The following is a 14489-nucleotide window of genomic DNA, read 5'->3' on the forward strand; positions in this document are numbered from 1 at the left end:
CCTGGTGGTTGTCTCAGGAAGAGAAAGAGGGCAAAGAGGGCAGGAGGATAAGGTGTTCCAGACCACCCTACCCTGAACTATCTGAGATCCTGTCTCAAACAAGCACGCGAACACGCATTGAGGAAGGTCATTTTAAAAATTAAATCAAATAAGATTATTAGTTCATAGACCCCAGTTAAAAGGGAAGCAGGGGCTTACTCTGAAGGGGTTGTGTGTCAACCCAGGGCCTCACATTGACTGGCAAGAGGCCTCCAGATATCCTGTTGACAATACAAATTTGTTGCCAAGGGGACTGTGGCTGTTGGGGGGTTGTAGAGGGCCACAGAATGAAGTGACACAGAGTAGAGTCACGACAAGATGGCGTTACCACAGTCACTTCAATGGGCAAAGAATGAGACAGACTCACCTCAGTAATGAGGGGGCTGGACAATAAGGGAGCTGAGGCAGAAACCTGCCCCACCAGAAGGGGCACCACTAGGGAGAAGGCAGGAGTGGGCACAAGGGAGACTGGGCCTTCAAACAGTCTGTTTGCACCTCCCCACACTAACAGAGCCTGTGGCAAGCCGCTGGTAGGGGAGCCCAGGGCTACTTCCTAAAATCTGTCCATACACGCCATGAGTGTTTGATGGCGGAGCCCTGTCTGATGGCAGGACTCTCCTACACACCCTCCCTTCCTCTTCCTTCCTTCCTTCCTTCCTTCCTTCCTTCCTTCCTTCCTTCCTTCTTCCTTTCTTTCTTTTTTTTTTTTTTAATTTGGTTATTTTGAGACAGGGTTTCTCTGTGTAGCCCTGGCTGTCCTGGAACTCACTCTGTAGACCAGGCTGGCCTCGAACTCAGAAATCTGCCTGCCTTTGCCTCCCAAGTGCCGGGATTACAGGCGTGCACCACCACCGCCCAGCTTCTTTCTTTCTTTCTTTCTTTCTTTCTTTCTTTCTTTCTTTCTTTCTTTCTTTCTTTCTTCCTTCCTTCCTTCCTTCCTTCCTTCCTTCCTCCCTTTCTTTCTCTTTCTTTCCTTCCTTCTTTCTTTTTTCTTTCTTTTTCTTCCTTTCTCTCTTTCTCTCTCTTTCTTTCTTTCTTTCTTTCTTTCTTTCTTTCTTTCTTTCTTTCTTCCTTCCTTCCTTCCTTCCTTCCTTCCTTCCTCCCTTTCTTTCTCTTTCTTTCCTTCCTTCTTTCTTTTTTCTTTCTTTTTCTTCCTTTCTCTCTTTCTCTCTCTTTCTTTCTTTCTTTCTTTCTTTCTTTCTTTCTTTCCTTCTTTCTTTCTTTCTTTCTTTCTTTCTTTCTTTCTTTCTTTCTTTCTTTCTTTCTTTCTTTCTTTCTTTCTTTCTTTCTTTCTTTCTTTCTTTCTTTCTTTCTTTCTTTCTTCTTTTCCTACCCAGAGCTACCCTGTCTCAAAAAACCAAAAGCAAAACTAAAACAACCTTTTGCCATCACCCATAATTGGTTTGTGCCTGGGGTGGGTGGGTGGAGCATGCGCGATGACACAGGTCATGCAAAGGACACCCTGCCAGGCCCAGGGCTCCCTTCACAGGGTGGGCCCTGGCATTCAGCTCAGGCTTCCAGACTTGATAGCACACACCTTCACCCACCTCGCAGGCCCCTTCTCAGATTTTTGTTTTATTTTGAGACAGTCTCACTATGCATGTAGCCTGACTGTCCTGGAACTCACTCTGTAGACCAGGCTAGCCTCTAGCTCACAGGGATCCTCCTGCCTCTACCTTCCAAGTACTGAAACCAAAGGTGTATGCCAGCACACCTAGCCAACACCTCAATTTTTCATTTATCTTTCTGTTTGTTCTTCGGACCAGGATTGACTTTGAACTCCTCCTGATCCTCCTGCCTCCACCTCCTAAGTTCTAGGATCACAGGTATGAGCCAACACACACAGAAACCTTTTACTGTTGCCAAATTGTTGATGAGCACCCCCCCTTCTTCAGTTACGCAACCCCATATGGAGTCGTGACCAGAAACTTAAGAAGCTGGCCTTCAGTGCATCACAGAGCAGGACCACCTCCCAGGCACACCCCCCCCAGGCACGCCCCCTCAGGCGTGCCCCCTCAGGCACGCCCCCCAGGCACGCCCCCCCCCAGGCGTGCCCCCTCAGTCGCTCAGATGCTTTCTGGCCTCAGTCACTGCTCACTAACAGCCAGTCATGCAGCAGGAATCCCACACGACACAATTTTATTCCTTTGGGCCTCGTTCACACTAATGCTCTAGATTTCTAGGCCCCTTTTGGGGTACACCACTTTTGGCACCCTGATCTGCACCCCCTTTCCTTCTTTGTTTTATTTAAAATAATTATTTATTTTATGTATAGGAGTACACTGTAGCTGCCTTCAGAAGAGGGCATCCGATCCCATTACAGATGTTTGTGACCCTCCATGTGGTTGCTGGGATTTGAACTCAGCATCTCTGGAAGAGCAGTCAGTGCCCTTAACTGCTGAGCCATCTCTCCAGCCCTGCGCCACCCCATTTTCTACCCCACTCCCCAGGCTCTCTTTGGCTCCATTGGCAGGTTCTTGTATAGGGCAAGAGGCAAGCCCATGGCTCTGTCTTCTGGTCACAACCTGACAACAAGGGAGTTAGTCCAGGTCAGACAGACTCACTGGATCATGTGATGCCAGATGCATCCATGTGTTCACTCACTCCACTAAGTGCACCGAATCACCAAGAGGCCACTTGCTGGTCCCTGGTCTCATATCGGTAGGAGCTAGCCCTCTGTACCCATTTTACAGAGGAAAACAACAAGTCTCAGAGAGGTGACACACTCTCCTATGAATCTGACCTCTGAAGAAGATGGTCTTGGGAGGTTGAACCATAAGGTCCAGCAGGTTCCAAGCTGAGATGTCCAAGAACAGAAGTGGTCACAACCCAAAGGCCAATACTGGTGTGCACGGAGATGTCTGGTGCTTGGAACCAGAGCACACAAATTCCCTGGCCACTGTGCATGTCAGAGACGTGAAGACTTGGGAGAGGGGAACCTGCAAGGCCTCAGCTCTGCAGAAAGGCTGACAGGCAGGACTGTGGGATGGGTAGAACCCCTGGCCCACTCTGGTCTCTAGCGGCCCCAGGAGACCCATAGGGTAATCCCCCACCAGATGTTGGCTGGGATCCATGGTTAGGGTGGAGTGTGGAAGGAACTTGCTAGATACCGTAGGCCTTTGACTTTAATAAGCAACTTCAGGTTGGGCCTTGTTATACAGACCCAGTCTCATAAGACTAACCTGCTATTCCCACTCAGGACACTGGCTGGTCACAGAGGTGGTCGGCCTCTTGCTCACACTGAGCTACCGTGGCTTACCTGGTTGAGCTCAGCATCTTGGAAGCAATGACTACAATGGAGATGAGGCTGCCAGCCAGAATACAGGTGGGTGTCAGGGGCAGCTCCCCGGCGAGGGCGGTTGCCAGCTCGGATGGTGCCTCTGCTATGGAAGGAGCAAGAGAGGCATGTGGCAACCTTTAGGCCTGTCCTGCCCTGCACAGTGGCCAGGTTCAGCTGTTCCCCAGCCCCGACCCCCTTATAACCCCCTGCTCCAGGCTCGAAAGGACCTGCTCACCTGGGGGCAGCAGGACTCGGGCACTTCTGTCCACACTGATGTTGTTTTCAGCTTCGCACTGGAACCAATCTGAGGTCTGGGACAGCGGGAGGGAGAAGCTGGCAGGTTTCCCATGGAGCGGCCTTTGCTGTGCGAGTACCCACCCATTGCTCCCCACCAGGCGGTAGGTGATGGGGGGGCTGCCTGAGGACGCCAGACAGGACAGCTCCGCAGTGGGGCCTGAGTTGTCTTTGTGTAGGATGAGGTCCAGGTTGGCATGCAGCTGAGACACTGGCTCTGGCAGGGTGGAGGAGGGCAGCACAGGTGTGTGGAGGGGCCTGTCACATCCCGGTACACGCTCCTCCTGATGTGTCAAGTGAACCCAGAGACTTAATGGAACTGCTACCTTCTCCACCAGCCAGAGTGCCCTCTGCACCGAGTGTCTAGGCTTCCAGACTTCTTGTAGTATACACTACACAATATTATCTTTAACATGTATTTAATTAATTAATTTATTTATTTATGATTTTTTTGTTTTGTTTTTTGTTTTTAGAGACAGGGTTTCTCTGTGTAGCCCTGGCTGTCCTGGAACACACTCTGTAGACCAGGCTGGCCTCGAACTCAGAAATCCGCCTGCCTCTGCCTCCCAAGTGCTGGGATTACAGGCGTGCGCCACCACACTTCCTGGCATTGTTAAGTAATTTTTGTTTTCTTTGGTTTTTTTTTTTGGTTTTTTGGATTTGGTTTTTTAGGAAACAGGGTTTCTCTGTGTAACCCTGGCTGTCCTGGAACTCACTCTGTAGACTAGGCTGGCCTCGAACTCAGAAATCTACCTGCCTCTGCCTCTGCCTCCCAAGTGCTGGGATTACAAGTGTGCGCTACCACCGCCCGGCTAAGTAATTTTTAAAATTGCTTTGGACTAGGCTCATGTGGGAATCATGCTAAAAATAAAAAATGGAGCCCCAAGAGCTAAGTCCCACATCGCCAAGCTAACGCTAAGGGGTCTACCAGAAGAGGTAGAGAGAACAGTCAGGTTTCCCAGGCACTGGCTTTCGATTTAAGTTCCTAAACAGGACAAGTGCTGGCCAGGCGTGGCAGCACATGCCTGAAGTCCTAGATCTCAAGATTCTGGAGCAGAAAATAACAAACAAATAAGAAAAACAGGGGTGGGTGGTGCGGAGTAGGGGTGGGGCGGGTGCTGGAAAGATGGCTCAGCCATTGAGTGTTTACTGCTTTTGTAGAGGACCTAACTTAGATTCCCAACACCCACGTCGAGTGGCTCTCGCAGCCACCTGTAACTCTAGCTCCAGGAAACCTTAAGACTCTGACCTCCAAAGATACCTGTTCATAGCACACATAATTCTAAATAAATAAACAGACCAGGCAGTGGCGCGTCACATGCCTTTAGTTGGGAGGCAGAGGCAGGCGGATTTCTGAGTTCAAGGCCAGCCTGGTCTACAGAGTGAGTTCCAGGACAGCCAGGGCTATGTAGAGAGAACCCCATCTTGATAAACAAAACAAGCCGGCCAGTGATGGCACACACCTTTGATCCCAGCACTCGGGAGGCAGACTCAGGCAGACCTCTGTGAGTTCAAGGTCAGCCTGGTCTACAGAGTGAGTTCCAGGACAGCCAAGGCTACACTGAGAAACCCTGTCTCAAAACAAACAAACAAACAAACAAAAACCATTTAAAAAGAAAAACAAAACAAAACAAAGCTATGTTTTGTTCTCCAAGGACCCCAATTTGGTTCCCAGAGCCCACATTTCAGCTCACAATGACCTGTAACTCCAGTTCTGGGGGCTCTGATGTCATCATCTGGTCTCTGTGGCACCGCACATATGTAGTGTACAGACATACAGGCAAAAACATTCATGCACATAAAAGGAAAATACATCTTTACACTAGGCTACGGATGTAGCTCAGTGATAAGATGCTTCCCCAGACTGACAGCCTCTGGCTCAGGGATTGAAGGTGAGAGCTATGGAGCAGGATGGCAGGGTTAACTCTCTGTCCAAGACAAGCTCCTTCAGGGCAAGAAGAGTCGGGAGCTGGGGTATTCAGTTAGACGCTCTGAGCATCCCTACTGACCCTCCCTACTGTTACATGCCTGGTCTCAGCCTCATTAGGTTAGAGCACAACCTCTCTGAAGCCCTAAAGCTCCCTGGGGTGGCCCTGTTATCATTTTGTTTCACAGGCAAAGCAACTGAGGCCCAGATGTTGAGAAACTTGTCCACAAGCCACAGCCAACTCACAAAGAGACCTCAGTCTTCCATCTGCTGGGCTTCAGGCCCCATGCAATCTCTCTCTCCCCTCCCCTCCTCTCCCCTCCCCTCCCCTCCCCTCCTCTCCCTACCCCCCTCCCTTCTCTCAGTTTTTAGTTTTGTTTTTTGAGACAGTGTTTCCCTATGTAGCCTCAGCTGTCCTGGAACCCACTCTGTAGACCAGACTGGCCTCAAACTCAGAAATCTGCCTGCCTCTGCCTCCCAAGCAGATTAAAGGTGTGCCTACCACTGCCCGACCCTGTGCACTGTAGGGTTTTTAAGGGCTAGGAATGCTGGGCTTGTGGAGGCTACTAATACTTCCTTGTTCCTATTAACAAGGAAGTGGCCTTTGTGCTGGAAAGGGAAGAAAGAAAGGTCTGGAGTGGGTAGTGTTGGGAATGAAACCAGATGTGGCCACTTGAAGGTTGTCTAAGCAAGCCTCTCAACCTCAGAAAACTTCAGTTTGCGCAGTGGCAGTGGAGAAGCCGGCCATTTCCCGGTGGGGGTGCGTGAGGTAACTACCAGCAGTCCCTTGATTACCAGCCCCATGGCGGGCCCAACTGTGCCTTCTGGCTCCTGCCTGGAGACTGTGTCCTCATGGATCGAGTACAGCCTGGGAGGCGATCAGTCTGTCCCTGTCCCCACCCCACCCCCACCCCTGTCCCCACTCTGCTGGCCTCTTCCTCCGTCTCCTCTAATCTCCTCCTTCCCCAGGCCCTCCACGGATCTCCATCCCACGAGCCTTAGCAGCAGCCCGTACTGCTGTACTCACTAGCCCACAGTTCCTGGTACATCTGCAGCCTGCTGCTGGGCCCATAAGTGCCCGAGTTCGAGGCTGCCTGGCAGGAGTAGGTGAGCAGGTCTGGGTTGGACTTGATCGTGATATTGATGTTGAAGGAGGCCGGCGTGGAGTCATGCACAACCTTTTTTGCCACCAGGACACCTCGGCTAGCCATGAGAGAATACGTGATAGGCCGGGGTGCCTCGGGGGCGTCGCAGGATATAAGCACTCTCTGGCTTTGGGGATAAACTTCCAGGACTTTGTAGGCAATGGTGATACCTGAGAACCAGTCAGAGAAAGAAAGAAACCAAGATGATCAGACACCTAAAGGAAACTCCAGGTTAGCAATTCTTCAAAGAGTCAAATAATTGGAGCTGGACAGAAGGTTCAGTTGCCAATAGCACTTCCAGAGGACTCAGGGTTTGGTTCCCAACTTGGGTCAGCTCACAACCTACTAACTCCAGGTGTCAGGGATCCACACATTCTCCTGGCCCTCTGAAGACAGCTGCAGGTGGTTCACATCAACGCATGCAGATATATATACACATACGCAAGCCAGTTTTTGAAACAAGCATAAACATAGGGACTGAGGGTGTATCTCAGTGATAGAATATAAGGCTATCAATCCCAAGACCCTAGGTTCTGTCCCCAGCACCACAAAAGGGGGAGGGGAGCTAAAAGAACTAGAGATTACTCCTAGCCTAAAAGATTAGTCCTAGACACATTCCAAGAGAATCAAAGACAGCCTCAGACAAATCCTTACATGCCCGTCAGAGCAACTCTGATCATGGTACCAAGAGGTGGAGACAGCTTCAGAACCTGACGCTGGAACAAGATCTGTGCAAGGACTATGATTTCGTGTGAGGTCAAAAGAAAGAAATGTGCCCAGCAGATGCCACAGCACCAGTGTAACACGACTCCACGTCTGAGAAGCCAGGCACCAGGGAAACTGGTATGTAAGTATACTTTTTGTTTTGTTTTGTTTGGGGGAGCTGGAGAGGTGGCTCAGTGGTTAGGAACGCCTGCCACTCTTGCAGAGGACCAGAGTTGGGTTGCCAGGCCCCACACCAGGCAGGTCATAAGTGCCTTAAAGACCAATTCCGGGGTCTTTAAATCTGATTCCTCCTCTTGGGCATGCCTATGCAAGTGGCATTCACCCACAAAGTCACAGAACACACATACATGTAAGTAAAGATAACAAAAATAAATCTTTAAAAAAAAATTACAAGCCGTCGGGGCTGGGGAGAAGGCGCCACAGAGAGTGTCACACAGGGGCTCACAGCTCTCAGCGGCCTGTATAACTCCACTTCCAGAGGGAATCCAAGCCGTCTCCTGGCTTCTGTGGGTACCGCCTGCATGTGCTTCACAGACACACACACACACACACACACACACACACACACACACACACGGCGTGTGACACACACCTTAATCTCAGCCTTTGGGAGATAGAGGCAGGCAGATCTCTGTGATTTTAAGGCTAGCTTGGTCTATATAATCCAGGACAGCCAAGACTACACAATGAAATCCTGCCTCAAAGAAGATGAAGAGGAGGAGGAGGAGGAAGAAGAGGAAGGGGAAGAGGTAGTTAACCTCCTAGAGTGTATACATTGCCCTCGCTCTCCTGGGAACCCCAGGTCAGGAGACCCCATGGAGGAGGCATCTCAGCTCTTATAGACGTTTCCTGGGAATCCCCAGGAATCTGACCACGATGCACGCTTTCCCTCAGATTCTAATTCCCATGACTGTATCAGGGGAACTTGGTGTCTGCTGGCATTGCAGCTGAGTACTGAGGCCGGGGACCCACTCAACACCCCACAGCAATGACTGACTGGCCCCTGTCCAGCTGCCTGCTCCCCAACACTGACAGAGCCCACTTCTGGACCTTTTGGAAAACTTTGTTAAGTATCCCTCTTTGGGAGTTTTTTTTTTTCTTATTTGTTTATTTATTTTAATCAAAATAGATTTCCAATTTGGACCTAAGGCCAAAAGTGGATCCTCTCTGAGTACTGTCTGGCAGACTTCAGAGGAGACTTTTGCCACCTAATCTTTAAGGACAACAGGTCTCTTTGGGGTCCAAACACTGCCTCACTGAGGAGATGAGTTAAGGCCAAACTGTGCTTAAGTGTTTGTTTTTCTCCTTCCTCCATGAGAGACAATGAGCTTGACTCAGAAAAGTGCAAAGAAAACCGGTCCTCTCATTTCTATTTCGGAGTCCTGGAAGAGAAGCGCGGTTTGCACACGTGCTGACTCTGTCTGAGAATGCTCGCACACCTTGTTCCCAGAGGGGGCGAACGGGGAAGGGCTCTCTCCACGTGCAGCCCGTGGGGGACAGCTGCTGGGTTTTTTGTGTTTGTTTGTCTATTTTATTTTAAAGAATTAGGTATTTATTTTATGTACGTACACTGTCTTTTTCTTTAGACACACCAGAAGAGGGCATTGGATCTCTTTGGAGATCTTTTTTTAAAATTTTATTTATTTATTTATTTTATTTTATTTTTTATTTTTCGAGACAGGGTTTCTCTGTGTAGCTCTGGCTGTCCTGGAACTCACTCAGACCAAGCTGGCCTCGAACTCAGAAATCTGCCTGCCCCTGCCTCCCAAGTACTGGAATTAAAGGCATGTGCCACCAACACCCAATATGTCTTTGGAGATTTTTTTATTTTGTTTTATTTATTTATTTATTTTTTCGTGGGCATTGGATCTCATTACAGATGGTTGTGAGCCACCATGTGTTTGCTGGGATTTGAACTCAGGGCCTCTGGAAGAGCAGTCAGTGCTCTTAACCACTGAGCCATCTCTCCAGTCCTTGTTTTTGTTTTTTTTGAGACAGGGTTTCTCTGCGTAGCCCTGGCTGTCCTGGAACTCACTATGTGGACCAGGCTGGCCTCAAACTCACAGAGACCCTCCTACCTCTGTCTCCCCAGTGCAGGGACTGTAGACTTGAGCCACCACACCCAAGGATGCTCTTACTCCTACCAGCCTGGGGGTGCCCCCTCCACTTACTCTGTCCCTGCAGGAAGCTTGGGTTTTCTTTCTATACTTGGCTCTACCCCGAGGAGTCCTGAAACATTGCCAACAGCCGAACGCCATCCTCCAGGGTTTCTGAGAGAACAAGCTTTTCAGAGGTCTTGTAGCGGGATTACATCAGCAGAGCTGCCGCGGCCGGGCGGCTGGCCGAGGGCCGAAAGGGCAGGAAGGCAGGGCTGCCTCTGCCTGGGTACTTTCCTGAGACCCAGCCACCAGCTCTTTTTTTAGCTGTGACACTAATAAACGTTTTCTTTTTTTTGCAGAAAATGAGGAAATGGTAGTTTGGTCTGTGCCTCATCCGAGCAAGATGTGCGTCAACACCACCCTTCTGCAGAACAGAAGGGGATGCCCAGGGATGCAGGGTGGCCAATGACACAGGGAGGAGACTGCCTGCCGCCACCCTGAGGGGTGCAGGAGCTGGAGACATGGTGGCCGAGGGCGGAGGGAGGGGGCCATCGGGGAAAGGAGGTGAGAGGCAGAGAGGAAAATGGAGCAGGCCATGGATGGAGTAGGCCAGGCTGTGACCTGTCCCCAAAGCCCCTCCTTCCTGGCTCTGTACCAGGACCACTGGGGAGGAAAAGAGGAGAGAGGAGGGGAAAGGGAAGGAGAAAAGGAGAGGAAGACAAAAAGAGAGAGGGAAGAAAGGAGGGCTCTATCTATTTATCTATATGTATATATGTGTGTGTATGATGTATTTATACATATATATGTATGTATGCATAGATAGATTAGACAGACAGACAGACGAGAACACTCACTCTCAGCAGCTTCCAGAGCAAAGCACTTTAAAAAAAAAGATTTATTTATTTTATTTTCTGTATATGAGTACTCTGTAGCTGTACAGATGGTTGTGAGCCAACATGAAGTTTCTAGAATTGAACTCAGGACCTCTGCTCACTCCAGCCCAAAGATTTATTTATTATTATATGTGAGTAGCTGTCTTCAGACACACCAGAAGAGGGCGTCAGATTTCCTTATGGATGGTTGTGAGCCACCATGTGGTTGCTAGGATTTGAACTCAGGACCTTCAGAAGAGCAGTTGGTGCTCTTAACCATTGAGCCATCTCTCAGATGCCACCCCCCCCCCCCCCAGAGCAAAGCAGCTTAATCTCTAAGTTCCCCGAAGGTCCACAGCTCCCTCACCAAACCCCTCCTTTCCCATGAGCGCACACCAGAGTTCTCAGCCTTCTCTGGAGCCCACCCATTAGGCAGAGCTGTGAGGCTTGCTCGGAACAGGTGACTTTTGTTCCCTATGAGGACCTGGGCCCTGTGAAGGCAGCTGCTGAGGAGCCTTCCTCCTCACACAGTCCAGACTCCTCCTCTCTCCTGTACTCTAGAGGCCTCATGTCGGCCCACCCTGTGCTGTTGGGTGGAGGCCAGAATTCTCCCTCTGGACTCTCTCACACACACCTTGCCGTCACCATCCAGCCAAGGCACCTGCCACAAGCATGCTCTGTGACCCAGGGTCCCAGTGAGATCCTTCTCCCTGCAGAGTGGGGGCTACTCACCTTCTGTCTGCTCCTCTGAGAGGCCACAGGCAGCTGGAAAAGAGGAGAGGGGTAAGAGGAAGCCCGGCAGAGGAGGAAGACTGTCCAGACAGCTTCCTGCCCAGGCTGATTTCTGACAGAGAGGCCCCACGGCCCAGTTAGCATTTCTGATCTTGAGTTTTATCTTATCTCACTTTACATAGGGTCTCTCCTATATTCCAGGCTAGCTCTGAACTCAATATGTAGCTTTGGACTACTGATCTTCCTCTCTCTATTTTCTGAGTGCACACGCATACACACACACACACCCTAGACCCCACACACTGTACACACACACACATACACACACCCTATTCCCCACACACTGTACACACACACACACACCCTATACCCCACACACTGTACACACACACACACACACACACACCCTATACCCCACACACCGTACACACACACACTCTATACCCCACACACTGTACACACACTGTACACACACACATACACACACAAACACATCACACTGCACACACACTAAACACACACACACCACGCCACACACACCATACCATACACACACACACATCACACCATACACACATACATATGCATATACAACATACTATACCATACACAGACACACCACACATGCTACATCATCAGTGGGATCCAAATGACAGGGTGTACTCTAACAAAGTCATGTATGCATAGGCTGTCTGGTGTCAATATCCTGCTCACAGGATATTGACACAGTCTCCCCCTCTCTCTGTTTGGCTTCCAGGGTGCTTCTGCCTTTGGGGTATCTCTCTCTCTCCCCACCTCTCTCCTTCTCTCTCTTCCTCCCTCCCTTTCTCCTTCTCTCTCTACCTCTGTCTCTCTCCCTCTCTCTGTCTCTCTGTCTGTCTTTCTCTGTCTCTGTCTCTGCCTCTCTCTCTGACTCTAACACTACACTCCCTGAGCCCAGTCTCTCAAGCCCTTCCTGTGCTATCATCTGCAGGACACTCACCCAGCACAGCAAAGAAGAGCAGCTGGAGGACCGCCATGCCTCTATGGGACTGGGGCTGTGTGGTGTGTGGTGTGTGGCTCAGGCTGTCGATGACGGCTTCCTAGTCTGGCCTCTCCACCCTGAGGCCCGGGTGCTCCCTGCCTGCAGCTAGGAGATAACTTGAAGGTTGTGGCTCCCCAGGGGGCCCCAATACCTTCCAGGGCTGGTTCCAGGGATAGCTGAGTCCTCCCATTACCTGCAGGGGGAGGGGTAAGCTTGTACCTACTGAGTTGGCACTTACTATGGGTAATTAGCCCAGAGCACCTGGTGGGACTAAGGTTAACCCAAGGGCTCTCCTTATCAAGGAGACTTGGAGAATTGGTGGATTCCTGCTAAGGGGCAGGGAGGGGAGGTGTTTTAGTCTGTCATATTATCTCCATCTGAGCACCACAGACCAGGCATCTGCTATAGCTGGTGACCACATTCTGTCTCCAAGTTAGACCTCAGGCTTGATGAGACTCTCTGTCACCTGAGAGTGTGGAGCCCTGTGTTCAAGGTCGTCCCTTAAGGACCCAGAAACAAGGTCTCACTAATGTAGTCCTAGCAGCGGCTGGCAGCCTAGTAGGGTGACCACCGCCTTAGGGGCTCAGCTGTCCATGCTGGGACAGTGTAACTCCACCTGCAAGCCCTTCTCAGGACCCTCCAGCCCCCAACCCCCTGCTCACACCCCCCCTTTCCCCAAACTGTACTTGGAAGCGCCGCCTCCAGGGGGCCCTGGCAGTGCCGCCTCCAGGGGGCCCTGGCTTGCTGTCTGGTAGGCACTTAGTCCCAAGTCCTCTTCCTGCTTCTCCTCTTTGGGTCTTTTGAGCATGACTTCACAATGTTTCGTTTAGTTTTATGGTAATGTTGTATCAGATGGTTTTTAATTTTTGTTTGTTTGAGGCAGGGTCTCACTTTGTAGGCTGTCTCAGAACTCACTAAATAGACCAGGCTGAATTTGAACCTACAGAGACTTGCCTATCCAGTGCGCCTCCAGAGTGCCAAGATTAAAAGGGTATGCCACCATGGCTGGCCTGTAACTCACTATGTAGACCAGGCTAGCCTCAAACTTAATGGCTAGCCTGCTGCCTCCTGAATACTAGGATTACATGCACGTGCTGCTAAACTGCACTAGTTTTGTTTTTGAGACAAAGTCTTGATGTGTAGTCTACACTGATCTCAACCTCATAATCCTCCTGCCTCAGCTTCCCAAGTGTTGGAATTATAGGTGTGAGCCATTAGCCTGGTTAAAACAAAAAACAACAAGTTAAAAAATAAAAAACAAACTTACAAATGAGCAAGTAAACCAAAAAGACTCCACTATGGCTGGGCCTTAGCGCTCGCAGGATGGAAACACAGGCCCAGGAATCTGTTTTCAAGCTGCTCCCAGGTGACTTTGCGGCTATAGCTGCTGCCCTAAAAACTGCTGGTTTTCACCTGAATGGTTTGTGGTCTTCCTCCTCCTGAGCGCCAGAGCCTACCTGTGTGGCCCTCAGGTCTCATTGCCTGAGGAACAGGACCCTGCATCCCAACCCTGTCTTTGTGGCCCAAGGAGTGGGAATATCACCTTCCAAGGCCACCTCCCACAGTACATTTTCCACATGCCTCAAAGTGTAGACCTGCACCTGCCACAGAAACCTTGGCATTTAGAAGCACTTAACTGGTGCTTGGTTACACATGGGAGGGGAAGCCACATGTGGTGGCCAGGCTTCTGAAGCAAGGGAAGTCTCAGGAGGGCCTGGCATGGCCAAGTCTTCACAGGCCACCTGAGAAGACTCCAGCGTCTGTGAGAGAAATCAAGGCAGTCTCTGCAGATGTCTCAGCTGGGTGAGGGGCCCATGATTGCCATCCTAGCACCAGGCAAGCAGAGATAAGGGGAGCAGGAGCTCTAGGCCAGCCTTGGCTACATGTCCTGTTGCAAGAGTTCCAAGCATCTCCCCGGGTCCCCTCTGCCTCCTGGCTGACAGCTCTGCGCCCTAGCTGCTTGTGCCTGGCTGCTTTAAGATGTCCTCATGAAACTGGGAGCAAGACTTCAATCCCAGCACTTGGGAGGCAGAGGCAGAAGGGTCTCTGCGTTTGAGATGGACCTGGTCTGCAGTTTGTTCCAGGACAGCCAGAGCTATGTAGATAGACCCTGTCTCAAAACCAACACACAACAAAGATAGCACAATAAATAAATAAAAATCAAAAATCAAAAGAGAAACAGAAGCTGTTTCCAGGCTGCTGGCTACACCCAGTAGGGATCTGTTAGCTTCAGAACTTTAACTCAAAGAACTTCAGGGAGGGTGAGAGGAGAACAGGAATCCCAGGCACAGCTGCAGGCTGCACCCCTGCCCTGCCTTTGCAGCCCATGAACAGCCCCCTCCCACAACACA

At 50.4% G+C, this 14489-nt stretch overlaps 1 protein-coding gene across 2 annotated transcripts; it reads right to left on the bottom strand.

The window, feature by feature from the left end:
• Window positions 1–2161: 2161 nt before the first annotated feature.
• On the bottom strand, window positions 2162–12254 carry C10H17orf99 (chromosome 10 C17orf99 homolog). 2 transcript variants are annotated; one of them, XM_052196210.1, is made up of 6 exons: window positions 12097–12254; window positions 11115–11147; window positions 6568–6855; window positions 3555–3830; window positions 3299–3419; window positions 2162–2564 (listed from the first exon to the last, which is right to left on the bottom strand). In XM_052196210.1, the coding sequence occupies exons 1-6, from the start codon at window positions 12131–12133 to the stop codon at window positions 2558–2560; spliced, it is 762 nt and encodes a 253-aa protein (XP_052052170.1). In that variant the 5' UTR covers window positions 12134–12254; the 3' UTR covers window positions 2162–2557. The 2 variants fall into 2 exon arrangements, with proteins under 2 accessions (XP_052052170.1, XP_052052169.1); XM_052196209.1 differs by having other exon boundaries at window positions 3299–3422; window positions 12097–12246.
• Window positions 12255–14489: the final 2235 nt, after the last annotated feature.

This window comes from Apodemus sylvaticus, chromosome 10 (assembly GCF_947179515.1).
Source record: "Apodemus sylvaticus chromosome 10, mApoSyl1.1, whole genome shotgun sequence".
Taxonomy (NCBI): Eukaryota; Metazoa; Chordata; class Mammalia; order Rodentia; family Muridae; genus Apodemus; species Apodemus sylvaticus.